The 17445-nt window shown below is 57.8% G+C and overlaps 1 protein-coding gene across 1 annotated transcript in view; it reads right to left on the reverse strand.

The window, feature by feature from the left end:
• Nucleotides 1–5422: 5422 nt before the first annotated feature.
• Nucleotides 5423–17445, reverse strand: part of TMEM161A (transmembrane protein 161A) — a 12743-nt gene continuing 720 nt past the window's right edge. Inside the window, exons 2-12 of the mRNA XM_034755421.1 lie at nt 16343–16446; nt 15812–15892; nt 14802–14899; nt 14260–14416; nt 12230–12381; nt 9916–9976; nt 9070–9213; nt 8394–8507; nt 7685–7859; nt 7040–7136; nt 5423–6392 (exon numbers count right to left, since the gene is read on the reverse strand). Of these exons, the coding sequence (XP_034611312.1) occupies nt 6121–6392; nt 7040–7136; nt 7685–7859; nt 8394–8507; nt 9070–9213; nt 9916–9976; nt 12230–12381; nt 14260–14416; nt 14802–14899; nt 15812–15892; nt 16343–16446 (1455 nt within the window). The 3' untranslated portion in view covers nt 5423–6120. The remainder of the gene's footprint in view (nt 6393–7039; nt 7137–7684; nt 7860–8393; nt 8508–9069; nt 9214–9915; nt 9977–12229; nt 12382–14259; nt 14417–14801; nt 14900–15811; nt 15893–16342; nt 16447–17445) is intronic.

A 17445-nucleotide genomic window follows, 5' to 3' on the forward strand; every position in this document is an offset into this window, starting at 1 on the left:
GCCTGGAGGGCTTTGGTCTGTGGGAGCTCTGGGCTGGTGCCTCTCCCTGACTCGCTGAAAACACAGCATTGTAAAGGCATCTTTCAGCAGTCAGTGCCTGGCTAAGCTGCATGGAAAGAGAATTGCTGGTAGGTTTGTTTGGCTGCGGCTATCGGCTCTGGGAGGTCAGAAACCTCCCCCTCACCAATGGGGCTCTTAGTGAAAGGACACGGTGAAATCTGTAGGAAACCCTTAAATCTCTGGGATGTGGCTTTTCTCAGCCCAGGTCTCTTTCTAATTGCTGTCGCTAGGATCCCATTACGCTGCATGCTACACCGACGTGGAGTGAGAGAATCTCTGCCCCAATCAGCCTCCAGTCTAGAGAGACGAATGGGAGAAAAGAGGGATCCGCTCCTTAAAATAAGTGGGGAACTAAGGCACAGAGACTTTGACTTGCCCGACAAGAAGTCTCTGCAGAGCTCAGATCTCTTAGCCATAAGACTGGCCTCTGAGGGTATGTCTACACTGCAACGGAAGCCAAGGGTTAGAACTGGCAAATCCTGGGTTTGTTAACCTAGGACTTGAGTGTCTACACTCATTTGTAACCCCCAGTGAATCCTGGGTCCCAACCTGGGGCTCCGGTGTCTGCCCTGCATTATGCGGCCTGAGTCCAACCACCCATATCCCAGACCTCCTAGCACCCTCCCGACGTGCAATGGTCTAAGGTTGACGTGCCTAAGGCGGGAATGACCGTAACAGGGTCTGTGTCTGGGGGAAGGGCAGCAGTCTCCTCGCCAGGCACAGATGAGGAAAAGCCCGAGCTGCTGCTGCAGGAGTGTCCAACAGCAGCTGTGCACAGGCCAGGAGTTTGAAAAGGGCGCAGTTGAGCATTCTGGCAGAAGAGGGCACTGCTGGGTCAGTTTTCATTGCTCTGGCTGTTGCAAGGGAGAAGTTCGGGGTTAGCTGCCCTAGCTGGGAAAGGTGCATGGGTCAGGCCCAGTCAGGCCTTGAGCTGAAGTTTGCAAGGTGCATGCAGGACATGCAAATCCTTAGTGCTGCATCCAGCACTTGCAAGTCTTTAGCTTAATTTGCAAGATGCAGCCGATAAGACAGCAACGGATTTCTCACTTACTGGTTTCTTGCATTGTAAGAATCAATTTCTAACTCTTGGCCACTTGCACTGCTCCCATTGTGGCGGGGTGATACTGGTCTCACCATTAGACGGATCTGGCTCTGAGGCCCAGAGAGGCTAAGTGACTTGCCCATGGTCACACAGGAAGTCTGTGGCAAAGTAGGGAAATGGGGAATTGAACCCAGTTCTCTCAGGCTAGCACCCTAACCCTCAGTGGGCAGGGAGGGGTACCCGCTCCAGGGTGCTGGGCCTGAACCGAGCTCTGGCTCTCAGGCACAGAAGGTAGGGCCCAGTGCACGCTGTGTGCGCACCATGCTGACCTCTGAGCGTAGGAACTGCTCAACTGGGTGTCATACGTATTAGCAGTACGGGGCAGACTGAGGAGTCGCCTTTAGGTTAAGTGAGAGGGGGAGGACATTTTGGAGGGGGGTGGTGCTGAGTTCTAGCCCCATCTGTCCCTGTGCTGTAATAAAGGGGAAGGCTGAGGGAGCCTCATGGAGCTGTTACAAGAGATCCCAAGGCCAGAAGGCTCGTCCTGTCTATCACAGGCCAGAGAACCTCCTCCCAGTAATTTCTGGACTGGAGCTTGCAGGAGAAACGTCCAACTGAGCTATCAAAGCTGTCGATAATGGAGAATCCACCACAACCTTCGGTAACTCGTTCCAACGGTTAATTTGCGCCTTAGTTCCAGGTTCAGTTTGTCTGGCTTCAGCTTCCAGCCCTTGGATGGTGTTTGACCTTTTCCCTGCTCGATTGAAGAGCCCAGCCTTAAAGGTGTGTTCCCCAAGTAGGGACACTTACGGGGTGACTGGACACACACTAGCTTCCTCTTTGGTAAGCCAAATGGGGTGAGCTCCTGGAGTCTGTCACTATAGGGCAGGGGTAGCTAAGCCATGGCTTGGGAGCTGCATGCAACTCTTTGATAGTTAAAGTCTGGCTTGTGGAGTCCCCCACCCCTATTGGTGGAGGACCTCTGCCTTGCAGCACGGTAGGGGGTAGGGGTTGCTGCCCAGCAAGGAGGGGGATATCAGGGCTTCAACTGTGCGAGGAGGCCTGCCTGGGCTGCAGGAACGGGGCTGAAAGGCCGAGCCCGAGGAGAGCCACCCCAGCTCTCAAACTTCTGAAGATCATTGTCTGTGGCTGGGCGTGTCAGTAAGTTTTTGGCCACTCCTGTTCCAAGGCCTAATTTTGAATCCTTTAACCATGGTCATGGTTCTCCTGCTGGGGGAAGAAATATGGGTCAGAGTGGGGGACTTCTGTGCACAAGGGGCAATTAGTGCTGTGGGGTGGAGTCAGGCACTGGCCCCTTGGCTCCCTTCACCAGCAATTCCCACACTAAGCAAAGAACTGATCCTAATGGCTTTGCCTCTCGGCTGAGCTCTGGGAAGGGGGCCCCGTGTGAGCAGGGGTGGGCCTGGGGTGATGCTCCCCTATTAACATCTTGTGCTTTTTTTACAAATAATTCTGCAGTGGGGGCTGGGTGGGTTTCTTTTTTTGTGGCCCAATTACAGCGCCTGTGAATTCTTCCCCCCGCTCCCCCTTTCCTGGCTAGTCTATCAGTCATTGTCCCAGCCCAGGATCACGTCTGGGCAGATCTCTGGGGAAAGACTGTCTGCGTGTCTGAATGCAGCACAACCCAGGGCCCTAGCAACCGCCCTCCTGCTGCAAATGCCTCCCTGGGCACTCGGCCCCCAGCCTTAGAGAAAATTAGACAAATGAGCTCTCGGGGCTGTCAAGGGACAAGCAGGGGTTGAACCAGCCTCTGGAGTCCCAGCTGCCATGGCCTCGCCTGGATTTGGGGTTGCTTAACTGAACCTGAGCTGAAAGGGTGGCCCTGCCCTTCCTTCTCCAGGAGCTGGGCCCAGTGAGCACCTGCTGGGGGTGTTGCAGGCTCTGCACCCATGGGTAGCAGGGAGCCCCCTGTTTCCATTTTCCCCACGGGCGGGGCTGTGGAAAGATGCAGATGCTGCTGGGCTGGGGCGCATGTGCTATGGGTGTGGAGGAAGGGGAAAGCGGAGTCCAGCAGCAGCAGAAGGCCCTCACGGGCTGGCTAGGGCTCAGGCAAGGGCCTGTACGCTCGCCGGAGGCTCCTAGGGGTAGGGATGGGCTATTGACACAGGCCAGACCTGGCAAATGCACCCAGCTGTGCAGGGGTTCCGGGTGCTTCAGGGCCTCAGATGTGGGTGACGCCTGAGCCAGGGGAGCCAAACCCTCCTTGTGAGGCACCCGTAGGACCTGACCCCCTGCAATGGGGGATGGAAATGAGCCTTGCCAGTAGCCTCCCATCTCTGGGGCAGCTGCACCCAGGGGTCTGTGCAGGGGCCCATACTCCCACCCTGGCTCCCCAGTCGCTGTCAGGGACTGGCCTGCGACGCTGGCCTAGGTGCCTGCCATTCAGCTATGGCAGGGTTTGGGTTTCACAGCCTTAATGTGCTGGTGTGAGTGAGTGCACCAGCTGCAGGGGGTGTGTTTATATACACCCCCCCTCCTTGCAGCCCTGCCTCTCGCCTCACCTACGTTACGAGCTGCTCCCTTTCCTAGGGTCTCCCCTCGGCTTGACTCCAGGGGTGCAGGGAGCTGTGCTCTGGCTGAGGGGCCAAGCTCCAGGCGGCTGCATCACCGTCACCTTGGCAAGGGCCAGGGGAGGGCAGAGGCGTTCCAGCTTACCCAGCTCTGTGCCGAAGGCTGAGGGACTTGCTTACGGCCATCACTGGGATTTATGGGAACACAACTCTAACCCCACAGCCAGGACTTAACTCCTCGCTGCCCCACCAGCCCATGGGGGAGAAGGAATTTCCCCAACATACTGTAGTCTGCAACTGCCCGGCTGCTGGGGCCGGGGGGGCCTCTCTGCAGCCAGGTTGGGCTCCCCCCACACACACTTTGGGGCACACGCCCACCTCCACCTACCCCCCCCGCATGAGCCTCAGGGCCAGACACTGGTTACAGCAGGGGTGAGATGCTGCAAAAAGCTCCTCCCCCCCCCCCTCCAAAATGCTTGGCCCGGTTGTTAGCCGGGCTCACTCCTGCCAGGGCAGCTCGTCTCCCTCTTGCCCCCCCTCCCCCACAAGTGCCTTGGTGGACCCCCTCCTCCCCCATGGGAGGGCCTGCAGTCCCTGCCCCTCCTCCCCCCCCAGCGTGCAGGGGATGAGCTGCTGTTGGGGTCATGTTCCTCCCTCATCTTATATTACTGCAAGAGCTTTGATCCCCAAGCTTTTCCCAGGGTTCTTCTAGAGCTGGTGACTTCCCCTCCCCCATTACTCAAATGCAGCCACCTCTGGGGTGGAACACAGCAGATGCTTTAACCACGCACAGCAACACTACAGGCCACATTTGGATGGTGACTTGAAGAATCCTCTGTCCAGCTACCACTCCAGGAATGCGGCAGGAATCTGACCAGCAAGCACATTACCAGTTTTATGTATTTATTCATAAAATATCCCTGTAGCTGGTTGCATTTATTCTAGAAGTCACAATCAGTAAGGCCACTGGGCTGGGTGATTTTACACAGAGGAGGGGGATGATTTCCTGAGGAGAAATTAAATCAAATGCAGGCCACAGAAACCCCATGCCAAACACCCACAGTGTTAGGGAGAATTGTTATTTATGCCCTTATTGGGGCAAAAATCCAACACCGGCCCCCAGCAGGGAGCAAGTGCCTCAGCCCTGGTCAAACCCGAGCTGTAGAAGAACAAAGCTACCAAAAAAGAGTTGTTCTAATAAAACATCCAGTGATTTCCCACCTGCACCTGCACCGTGCCCTGCAGCCCATGACACCCCAGCCCAGGGCCAGATGGTGCAAGCCTGGCCCGGCCCAAGGGAAGGGCTGCAAGTTCTCTGCTGGGATGGGGTTTGCTCTGGGGTCCTGCTGGCGAGAGCTGGAGCAGCGAAAGGGCCCAGCCCAGAGCAGCAGGCACCCAAGTGACACACAGGCCAAGGGGTGGATGCTGGGCAGCCACCGCTCTGTCTGCCGTGCGGGAGGCTGCGCTGTGGACAGCCCATCTCCTCTGCTGCCCGGTGGATTTCCATTCCGGCTTCTAGGCGTGAGTCTGAGCCAGCGTCCTCTCCCCTGTTCCCAGCCTCAGCGTCCCCCCACCCCCCCGCTTCCTGCAGCACCAAGCGCTAGACCTCGGCTGCGTCAGGCCCATTTCACTTGTAGGCCTAGTCCCCCTTCCTCCATTGCCCTGCGTGGCCATTGACAGCAGGACAGAGCGTGCCATGGGAGCACCCTGCACTGGTGTCAGCAACTGCGCAGGGTCCCGAAGCCCCAGCCCGCCAAGTCCCGGAGCCCCCAGCCCGCCAACGCCCCCGCCGGGACCCGGGAGCCCCCAGCCCGCCAACGCCCCCGCCGGGTCCCGGGAGCCCCCAGCCCGCCAACGCCCACGCCGGGTCCCGGGAGCCCCCAGCCCTCTAGGTCTCTGGCTCCCAGCTGAACCATCTCATGTTCCCCACCTGCAGGCTCCTTCTGCGGTGGGAGGGGGGGAGGAAGCTGAGGCTGGCGCCGGAGTCGCTGGCTGCGAGGGTACCTGAGCTCTCGGGGGGAGGCCGGCAGTAGAACGTGGCCCATGCACAAGAAGCCGTGTAGGGGAGACCGTCCCTGCCGTGGTGGGGGGAGGGGGAGGGGCTCGGCCGAAGCAGGATGAGGAGAAATAGCCTGGAAGATGCTGTGCTTGGGGCCCCTCCCCCACCTCTCCCAACCGGCTCCCATGCAGGCTGGGGAGACGCTGATGCGCCAACATCCCCGGCAAGTTACTCCTGCCCCTTCGGTGGGCACAGACAACCAGCCAGCGGCCTCGGCCTGACAGGCGGGTCCCAGCAGGGAGGCCGGTTGTCTCTACACGAAGCGGGGGCAGCTGGCGTTCCCAGGCCCAGGCAGGAGAGGAGAGGGGCTGGACGCAGGGCAGAGAGCTGTTGGGTGGGAACTATTCCCAGCCCCAGCCCGTGGCATGTAGCCCACAGGGCCCTGCAGGTCACGTGGCATGTAGCCCTGGGCCCTGCTGCAGCTGTGGTTAGGAGGCTGCCAGGTACTGGTGGAAGTAGAGGCCAAAGAGGCTGGTGATCACTTGGCAAACGGCCACCCACCAGGTCAGGAAAGCGAAGAGTCCACGGTAGAAAAGCGGGGTGAGGATGGCGCCCAGCGCGCCTGTGATCTGCGCCACCGTGGCCTGCATGTCCTCTCCTCCCTCCTCCTCAGCCGAGGGAGCAGCGGGTCGGGCCGGTGCGGCGCCCACCGCCGGGGAGACGGGCAGGGGCTCGGGGAACAGGCCCCACGAGTAGGCACCTGCAAGGCAGAGGGGACAAGAGGGACTGGTGAGCGTGAGGGGAGCCAAGATGATCCCCCACCCCTGGCAGGGGCAGAGCGCACCCCTCTAGTCCCAGCCAGCCCTGCAGGGACGGGTCCCTTCAACTGCTCCCGGCAGCACCTGTCCTGTCACCCAGCTGCTGGGGTGTTTCCCGGCTCTGCTCAGCCCCCTGCACACGGTGACTCGGGGCCAGGGGAGGCGCGCCCCGGTTTACAGACCGGCAAAGGACTGCTAGCCAGGCCCAGCACCAGCCACTGTAGGAGGAGGTGCAGGAACCCTGCAGATGTGGGACAATCTGCCCTCCCAACCCCCGCAGCAGGACATCGACCCTTCCTTCCAAGCTGGGTGTTTAGGGGTAGGGCACCCTTCCTCTGCCAGCCAGCCCCAGGCTGGGCCCTGGACAACTGCCCATCAGGCGGTGGCCTGAGACCCAACAAACTCATTTCACGCAGGGCCCCTCAGCTGCAGCAGGAGGTAATCAGGGAGAGCGGCTGGAGGCAGACGCAGCTCCGGTGACCTGCTCCAAATCGCAGCCACGATGCTGATCCCTCTACAAGGCTCTGAAATGTCCACCCCCACCTCTTGGGGGGGCAAGTTGCAAAGGGCCCCCCAGCCGGCTCCCTACCCAGCGATTTGAGGAGCAGCGTGCAGTGCAGAGTGAGGATGATGGGGCCCAGGTACTGCAGGCTGACCACGGTGACGTAGCAGTAAATCCTCGTGACCTAGAAACGGAGAGAGAATCGGCACTGAAGGGACGCGAGCGATGCGGGGCAGGAGGACCAGATGGCTCTGAGAGCCTGGGCAAGTCACTGCCCTTCTCGATGCCTCTCCCCTGCCCATGCAGCAGGGACTGTCTCCCAGGGCTGGGCCTAGCAGAACAAGGCCCGCACGGTGCGACTGTAAAACCCATACTAGAGGGGAGAGTCAGGAAGGAAAGAGACCGAGAGGGAAGGGGCTGGGAAAAGAAACACTCCTGTCTTTGCCCAGCTCCTCTCTGCCCAAGGCCAGTGCTGTCTAGAGCCCGGTGTGGGTCGCTTGGTGCTTACAGGGGAACAGATCTAGCTACAGCCAGGAGGGGGGAAATCTCCCTGGAGCTGAGGGGTGCTGGGACCCAGGGTCCTATGGCCGGCTGAATGGAGCTGGTTCATAAGCCTCCGAGGAGGCTGGAGAGCGACCGGCCTCAGACCCCTGGCCTGTTTCCACAGCAGGGAGCCTGAATCTGCTTTTTGCCCCAGCTGCCCGAGTTACTCTGTGCCCCGCCGGCGCCTACCCTGCGCTGGATCTCCAGGGCGGTGATGCGCCCAGCTTCCCTCTTCATCTGCTCCACCCAGCGCTCCGCCAGCTGGAGGTAGGCCTGCAGGTGGTGGCGCGTCATGGCCAGGCGCAACAGGCAGAGGGCGACAATGGTCCAGAGGCGTGTGGAGTTGTAGGCCGAGTCCGACATGCTGGGGCAAGAGGACAGGAGAGTTAGCGTGAAGGGGGCAGAATTCACCTTCAAAGGGCACAGCTTGGACAGTGCCTGGACTATACAGCAAGGGACACATCAGAAACAGCAGGGTCTGCTGGGAGTTTGGCCAGCACGGCCAGAAAAGTCGGCGATGTTACCAATAGTAGAACAGAAAAAGAGTCGGGACTCCTGGGTTCTGTTCCCAACTCTGGGAGGGCAGTGGGGTCTAGCAGTTAAGAGGCAGGAGGCACCTGGGTGCCAGGATTCCTGGGTCCTATTTCTTGGCTCTACCAACCACTGACCTGTTGTGTGTCCTTGGTGGAAAGTCCCTTCCCCTCACTAGCGAGGTTGATGTCACTGACTCACGGGGGATGGCAAGTCTGAACTAATAAAGCACTGGCAGATGCTGGGATGGCCGGGGGCAGCGCAGGGCACAGGACGGACCCGTGTCTGCACCTGGTGGATGAGGAGGGGAACAGACTTGGACAGCCCCTCCCCCTTGCCTGCCTGCTGACCGCAGAGGCGCACTCACATCTGGACCGTTTGCTTCCCCATGGGGGCACGAAGCAGCAAGTCTCGGGAAATGGGCTTGATCCACAGGAGCACCACGACCAGGGGTGCCAGGAAACTGGCGTGGAGCAGGATCCTGGGGGGGGGATAAAGAACTGGAGTCAGAACCTGTCAGAGCCCAGCTTCCCCCCATCTCCGCCCCAGGGCAGCACCCTGAACCTCGGGCTCCTGTCGACGTTCACCTGAGGGCGCCGCTGGCTGGCCCGCTCCGGCAAAGACCATGCAAAGCTCACCAGGAAAAGCAACAGCCTCCAGGTATCTCAGGGGAGGGAGGTAGAGGGGGAGGGTTTTTTAAGAGGGACAGAGCCAGGTAACCTGGCCCCTGTCCTGCCCCCAGCATACAGTCAGCACCTGCATAGATCTGTCAAACTTATCAGAGGTCCATTTCCCGGCAGAGCTCCTGCCTCTACACCCCGCAGTGTCTGAATGACACCCCTGCTTTACATCTGCAAAGCACCTCCCATGCCACAGGGCTTGTGCGTGGCTCGCACTGCTGCCACCTCTGGGGTGGGGCAGTACTCAGGGGAACAGAGCTCCCCACACGCTGTCGGACAGCAGCCAGGGGTGGCGGCCTTGTGCCGTCTCACAGCCCACCTATGAGGCTGGCTGCTTCACAGACAAGCGGGAGGTTACTCAACTGGGTCATTGGCCTGTCCGCAGCCATCTTCAGCGCGTCCAGGTGAGTCTGTGCCAGCCGCAACCCCGGGAACGTCAGACACGCGCCAATGAACGAACAAAGGGCCACCAGCCCCAGCTTGAAGGTCAGTTTGGCGATGGGAACTCTGCAGACACAGAGCAGGGTCAGATAAGGCCACGACATGCTAACGGACAGAATTCAGCCTGCGGCCGGGTTAGCACGAGGACAGCAAAGGCTCTTCCTCAGGGACCAGCAGAGGCGAACACACACAGACCTTGGGCCCTTTTGATGCTTCTATCTGACGGATACAAAAAAGGCTGGGAAAGGTTCTCTCCATAATGGTAGCGTTAAGAGAACCTTTCCAGGCCTTTTTGACCCTGGTTTTCCCCAGAAGAGGCTGGGGAACTAGCGGCATTATGACATCACAGAAGAGAAATCTGATGGGTAAGGTTTTTGTATTCAGTCTTTGTTTCTGGTCTGGTTAGTTAACATTTATTTAACTCCAATGTCCAAAACACACTTAGGAGAAAAATAGTCTTTGTTAAAGATTCAAGCCCTCCCATCTCTTCAGTTAAAGGCAGTTTACATCTCTGAGACCTCCAAGAAATCCTCCAGCAAAATCAGACTCAACATTCCTGATATTTCTAAGGTTAAAAACCAAGCAACAAAAAACCCCCATGAAAATAAAAATACTTACACCCTATGGAACTGAATCTCAGCCACCTTACTGAAGGCTGCTGGACTGGTGACACAAAGGGCTGGTGACCGGATTGGCTGCAAAGACGCAAAAAGCTCAACCCTCCCCCCATCCCACGTGCCTTTTTATTATCTGCTCGGCCAGACTTACGTCCATTCCCATCCTCGCTGCTTTAAGAGAATCTCCAGGTTATCACTGACATTGGCAAGTCCTGCAGAAAAGAGACGTGGGTGAGTAGGAGCGATTGTGTTGGAAGGGAAGAGGCAGCAGGTGACGGGGAAAGCAATGGTGTAGCTTTATTCCAATCGCTTCAGCAGGTTCCTAAGAGCAAGTCACTCAGGGTGAAATGGTCAAAAGCACCTAAGGACTCATCAACATGGGAAAGTTATACCCGTATCAGATCGGGTGTGAATTTAACCCACTGCGGTGATACCGCTATAGAATCCCCTGTGTGGACACGCTGAGCCCAGTAAAGGGGCCTTTTTAAAGTTTAGCATATGTTGCTTTGGAAGTGGTTTAAACTACTCTGGTGTGCTTTAAGAGTGCTGACGTCCTAATGAACTATACCAGCACAGTGCTGCTAGTGTGGACGCAGCTATACTGGCAAAGCTCCGCTTCATACCGACATAGTCAACCCCCCCTCCCCCCTAGGAGCATAACGTTACACTGGTCCAAGCAGAGCTGTGCCAGAGCAGTGTGACCACACGAGGAGCGACTTCATCCAGCAGACCACTTCCCGACATGTGGGACTCAAAGCCCTAGAGCTACGCACATGTGCGAGTGTCTGGGTGGATCAGTTGGTAAGTGACAGCGAGATCCCTCAGGGTGCAAGGAGCTGGCTGGGATAAATATTATTTATTTGTCTGTTTAAGGGGTTGGAACAAGTCAGGGGAATTTCCCTTTAAGAGAACGAGTGGGGAAACCCACAGACTGAAAGCAAGAGCATCCCACTCTCCAGTCCCTTAAACGGCTCATCTGGAGAGGGGTTTGGGGTCAGTTGTCTGCACAGCACTATTTCATTGGGCAGAGAGAGCCTGATTCCCTCATCACTTCCACCGATGAAAATCGGGAGCAACCCCATTGCTGTCAGGAGACTTCCCCGGCTATAAGCGAGAGCAGAATCTCTGCTGCGAGGAGTTGCTGGCTCCCAGGGGCTACAGTCAGACAGCCCTTCCTACGCTCCTTTACCACCCCAACAATGCGGCTGGTCAAAGGGTGATAAAAGCCAGCAGTAAAAGTAATTATCCAGCATTTAACTAGACAAAAGCAGGAGGGGATTCAGAGCCCAGGGTGGTACATCGCATCACATGACCTCACTGCAAAGACTGGGTGGGGGCGGTCCTTTGGCATGCAGCCCCAGGCTACTCACAGCTGGGTACAGAACCATGCCCAGGGCAGGCCTGTGCACTGTTCAGCAATCGGAATACAGGGATGGCCAGTATCCACCTAGTTCAGTCTCCTGTCTCCAACAGTGGCTAGTACCAGCTGCTTCAGAGGAAGGCACAGGAAACCCGGCAGTTTTGGGCTAACCTGTCCCCAGGGAACGTTCCTTCCTGACCCCTGCTACTTAGAATTGGCTCATGCCCTGGAGCTTGGGGATTTTTAGTCCTTCTCAAACTCTTGGGTTTTTTTAATCCTTACTGCTGTAACATTACATAGTCTTGTCCTCCATATTAATCTTTTTGCACAAAATCCCGCTGAGCTCTTGGCCTCAGTGCTGTCTTACAGCAGCAAGTTCCACGTGCTAATTGTTTATTGCATGGAAAAGCACTTGCCTTTTATTCATTTAAAGTGGCTACCTGGGCCATAGCGAGCACGGTGCTAGGGGCCTGTCATTACAGCAAAAGCTACCGCATCAGGGAGAGCACTGTAACAGCTTGGACCTGCCTGCCTGTCTGTGGGTCTGTCTAGCTAGGAACGGTTGACGTTTGGTTGGGGTTAGCTGACTGAGTTAAGGGTTCACCTGCACTGATGTCAGGGGAGAGATCGGGGTTAGCTCATCCCAAACTAACTTCAACCGCTTTTCTTAGTCTAGACAACCCCGCTGTGGGGTTGTCTAACAGTTTAACATGCATGGGGACAGGTTTAAACCACGACGGCCCAACAGGGCAGATTTCCTGCCACACACTCGCATCTACCATAGACTGGGATCGGTCACAGAACAACGGGGCTATGCACGACCCCCCAGTACATCTGGGCACATGGAAGTAACTGGCCCCCAGCCCACAATCGGATCCCGAAGCACAGAGCCACGGGTTCACATTAGCAGGGTCACCGCATGCAGACGCGTCCCCTGCCACAGCCACATTTGCAGACGGTTCCAACCACAGCTGGTAAGTCCGTGGGCAGGCCCAGCTCATCCCTACTGAGGGACCTGCCGCAGTGGTGCTCAAATCCACCCGTCTGCCCAATCCCCAGCTCTCTCCCCCCACCCGGCGCCGCCCCAGCCCCACTGCTCGCTGACCCGAGTCGAGTCCGAACTCCAAGTAGTCCTCCCGCACGACAAGCGCCACCATGGCAACGAGGAGGAAGAAGAAGGCGAAGGTGAGGCAGACCGAGCGCTCGCCTCCCTCCTCTGAGCGGAAGTAATGGTGCATCACCATGAAGAAGATCTTGCTGCAGGCGCAGGGGGGTTGGTGTTAAAGAAACCAGTTGGCCTTGGCCTTTACATAGCCCCAAACGCTCACTGAACAGACATCTCACACCAGGGGACTCCACTTGGTGGCTACAGACAGTTCTCCCCCTTCAGACGGCTCCTGCCTGCCGGCCCCGGGGTGAGGCCAGTTTGCTGGGCCTCAGCGTAACTCCTAATGGAGAAAGGTCTCCCTCTCACCCCTGGCCACTGCTGTGGGCATGGCGGGAGGCCTTGGCAGAGAGGCCAAAGCCTGGGTGGGCCACGGAGAGCAAGCTGCCCCCTTGGGCCTGGCAGTGAGCCCCCCAACAGGGACAAGGAGCAGCGCTCAGGAGTGGGGGATGTGCGCGTCTGAGCCTCAGGGATCATGGAGACGGCACCTTCCACCGGGGAATACAAACCAGTATAAAACCAAACGCACGCCTCTGTCTAGTCACAGTCTGAGGGCTGGGAGAGACCCGAGCTGCAGCCATCAGGAAGGCCCTTGTAGTCATGGTGATGAGAGACCAGCTCTGTCACTCACTCTGTGGGTAGCCTTGGGCAAAGCACTTAGCCAACCTGGGCCTCAGTTCCCATCTGTAAGGCAGGGAGGCGAATCCCCCACCCCCTTGGTCTATCTGTGGGGCAGGGGCTGTCTGTTAGCACAGGCCTAAGGAGCAGCTGACACAATGGGCCCCTGATCTCATTTGGGGGGGTGGGGGGCTCCTGTAACAACGTCCTCACTGGGGCTAAGTGTGTGTGTGAGGGGGGAGACACAATCAACGCAACAGGTGGCCCAGCCCAGGGAGGTTTTGTCCCTCTGTGTTACACACTGGGGCCTGATCCCAAGCTGGCAGACTCTCAGAAGCACAGCCCAGCCCAGCCACTGCTAGCTATGAGGGATGATCAACATCACAGGCAGGGCTGACTTGGCTGCCAGCAGCCGCTCCCAGGTGTCTCAGGCAGGGAGGGGTTCATAGCCGAGGGGAGAATCGGGGGCTCCCTGAACAATCGGGACCTGGGGCGAGATGCTTTGTGCCCACTGCTGAGGTTAAATACGCTGGATTAGAGAGGCTGCCTGGTTGTTGTATCCACCCCGGCCACACGCTGCGCAGGGAAGAACTGCGAGCGGGTGAGGCGGCCCGACCTGCAGGCTGCGCACGATCGGTCTACCGGGTGCCACAGCCCGGGGCCAGGCCGGACAGGGGGAGAAGCATGTGACTGCACTTGAGGAGAAGGCCTGAGGGGTTAACTCAGAGGGACTCACCGGGGTCCCCAAGGCCGGGTTTTGCTCCCCACCCCCATTAGCAGCCAGGCCCCAAGGCTCAGCCCGTGCTGCCAATCCCCCGGCGCCCTGCATCAATCAGCCGCAGGGAATGGGGAGGGACTGGCAGTCTACTTGGTGCTATGTACATGTTCACATAAACCCTAAATAAACCGCCGGGGAGCGGGCCGGCTGCCTTTTCAATGGGGATAGACAGACGGCCCAGGCGTCCCTGCTTTAGAGCAGCCTGTAAAAGTGTCCATGAGCCCTTCCATCTATACAGATTGCAGCCGCCGCGGCATTAGCACCTCGTAAAGCGTGCACTTCATCAGGCCCCTGCCCGGTTCTCGGTGGGGGAGGCTCTCATTACGCAGCTTTATAACTTGTCAGGGAGCTGTTTATAAGCCCATAAATTAAGCCATTCGGCCTTAGCCAGGCTTCTAATTGAAGAGGATGGTGGGTTTCTTCCCCCCTGTTATTTTGTGTCGCTGGCAGCCTTACAGAGCTGCTTGCACTGTCCTCTCCTTCGACCCCGGCACATGGTTAGGGAATTCCAATCCCCCTTGGGACCCTGCCCCAGCCCTACGCCTGAGGGGGCAGGGTAGGAAAGGAAGGATACAAGGAGAAGAAGACCGTAAGCAGGCACCACAGGATGCCAACATTCATCTCCTTCTGGGGGTCCACCAGGCAGTAGTAGCCTTCAGTGAAAAGGTAGACGAGGGTGGAGTAGACGGCAAAATCCACGAACCACTGGTACTCCAGGAAATAGCGCAGCACTGGGAACGGGCAGAGACACACAGGGCTGTCACCACCAGTGAGTGTGCAAGGAGCGAGCTCACCCTGCCCCCCACCGCCCTGCAGCGAGTCGGGGGTGCGGGGGCAGCGAGGTACACTTCCCTAACTGACCGTCTTTGGCCCTCACAGGGCCACTGGCCTGAACAAGGGCCCTGAGAATCAGGACTCCTGGGTTCTGTAACAGGTTCTGGGAAGTGATTGGGGTCCCATAGGTTAGAGCAGGGGGGCTTGGGAGTCAGGACTCCTGGGGTCTATTCCCTGGCTCTGCCTTAGAAAACTCAGGTCAGTCACGCCCCCCTGCCCACCCCATAGGCCTTCAGCCACTGCGGTGACGGGCGCAGACTGACTCTGGTGTGTGGGAATTACCAAGAGCATCCACTGTGGTTACTGGAGTGGTCTCCAGGTGCAGGTTGATGTCCCTGGGCACTGACAGGGGTTTATCCTCTGTGACCCCGTTCAGCCTCCTGCGAGAGAGAAACAGGCTCAGAATGGCAGCACAGCGAGGGTGGGACAAAGTTCCTGGACAGCAGCCCACGGAGCCGGAATTCATGCTCCCTGCCTCCGTTGGTTGTATCCAGCTGCTGTCACTTACCTTGGACTTAGTCCTGGTCCGCACAGAAATTTGGTTCTGGTAGAACTAGGTGAGTTAGGATGGTAGTTATACAGGTCCAATGCCTCGTGTAGACGCAGTTACCCCAGGATAAAAGCGTCTATCAGGATAACTCAGGTTTTCAAACTTCATTGCACCACGAGCCCCTTCTGACAACAAAAATTACTACACGACCCGGGCGGGAGCCTGAGCCCACCAAAGCCCTGCTACCCCAGGCCGGGGGCCTATAACCTGAACCCCGCCACCAGGGCTAACGCCCTCGGGCTTCAGCTTTGGCCCTGGGCAGTAGGGCTTGGGCCCCAACAGTCTAATGCCAGCCCTGGCAACCCCATTCAAACAGGGTCATGACCCACGGTTTGAGAACCATTGGTATAACTTATTTCCCCACCAGCACACTTATCCAAACACAGCTGTGTCCACACTCACAGTGGGTGTGTTTCACTACTTCAACTGGACCAGTGTAGGTAAAGCAACAGAACTTGTGCATCTAGACAAGGCTTGAGACTGACGGGGGCAGATGCCACTGTTTCAGATGGGTGTATATTTGCGAGCATCTTGCACCACAGGTCCTCGATCGGAGCCTCTGGGTGCATTATTAAACCCCAGGCCCGACCCCCTGCCCTGACTGCTCACCACACCATCTCTCCCCAGAGATGGGGGCAGGTCGGAGAAGTCAGGCATGGAAGAGGAGAGGCATCATTTGCACTCCAAACCATCCAGTCATCACGCCCAATAACAAACCATGGACTGCAGGAGATCCGCTCACCGGTCTCGCTTGGCCTTGGGCTTCTGCTTCCCAGCCAGGGCGCACAACTCCTCCTCCGAAGGGTGCTTGTAGCGATACAGGCTGGAGGGAGGTACAGGAGGGGGTCAGTGATGGGACAAAATATAACTAAACAGCTGGGAAAAAGAAGAACAGGAGTACTTGTGGCACCTTAGAGACTAACAAATTTATTAGAGCATAAGCTTTCGTGGACTACAGCCCACTTCTTCGGATGCATATCTGTAAACAGCTGGGGAGAGTCAGAACTGTCTGATTGGACAAGAGAAAACCAGCAACACTGCAGGCATCTGGAGAAGGGGCTGCAGGTCAGGGTTGCAGGACGTTGGCAGTGCTATACAGAGGAGGGGGCGGAGAGTTGGGATGTGGAGCTTAGGCAGAGCCGGGCGCATACGCGGGCAGGAGCCCAAGGCGGGAATAGCAAAGGGGTGGGGATTGAGGGGCAGTGTTTGAAGGAAGAGATGCAAGAGTAGAACGGGGGCATCAGTTTGGAGCTGGCTGGAAAAGCCCCTGTACCTGCCGTTGCACAGCAGCCAGCGAGCGAAGGAGCAGTGCGGGGACATCTTCTGCATGATGCTCGCCGTAAGCAGGCTCACCACCAGCTGCACCCCCATCACAGCCTGGCAAGAAAACGAAGACAATCAGAACCACGAAGTCAGCAACAGGGCTCCTGCCCATCGCAGCGCATCCTCTGAACCAGAACACCCCTGCCCAGATTCCTGGGCACACGAATGAGTGTTCAGTGGCTTTTCCGTCCAAGGAATCGCCTGGGTTTTCCAAAACTACCCTCTACATGGCTGGTGCTCTCTGAACCCATGCTAGGCACACTGTGGGACTTGGTGCATAGAGGTTTGTGCAGTCCTGTGCCCTCCCCCAGGTTCCAGTCAGACATAAATTTCCTAGCCTTGGTGCCTCCTGAAGGACTTTGTTTAATTCAGAAAGTTGGGGCCCAAGCGGATCCTTCCAGGATTCAAACCTGGCTTTTGACAGGAGCCTGCGTGTTTCAAACCCAATACATAAACCACTAAGCTGCAGCACCCAGGCGGCCAGGCCAGCGAGGTCAGGGTGCTGCTGTACGTCTCTCTTGCGGAAAAAAGAAAGAAAAAGACCCTCCAACAATCAGCTGGAGACAGGAGATGCTTCTGCAGATACGCTGCAGCCATTTCACGTTGCCTGTAAGGCCTGGAAACCAGATACAGACGCCTCCCCTGCAGCAGCAGCAATGCCTTCCAACGCCCCCGGAAAGGACACTAGACAAACTCCTATTTATAGGAGCGGGAAGAGCGGCCCAGATACTCAGGATCTTCCTGGGGCCCAGGCCTCCCCCTGGCCAGCGGGTTTCATTCACCAGTGAAGTGCAGCGACTGCTCTGGGGCAGGAAGCTTTTGGGTCTGGTAAAGAGCAGGGGAAGGGCACTGGTGTGGGGCGGGGGATAGGTTACCAGGGGTTGGGGAGCGGGGGGTTGGTGGGGGGGTTAGGTTACCTGGGGCTGGGGCAGGAGGGGGTTTAGGTTACCAAGAACTGGGGTGGGGGGACAGGGTTAGGTTACCAGGGGTTGGGGCAGGAGGGGGTTAGGTTGTCGGGGGGGAGTAGGTTACCAGGGGCTGGGGGGGGGGGGG

This window comes from Trachemys scripta, chromosome 22 (assembly GCF_013100865.1).
Source record: "Trachemys scripta elegans isolate TJP31775 chromosome 22, CAS_Tse_1.0, whole genome shotgun sequence".
Taxonomy (NCBI): Eukaryota; Metazoa; Chordata; order Testudines; family Emydidae; genus Trachemys; species Trachemys scripta.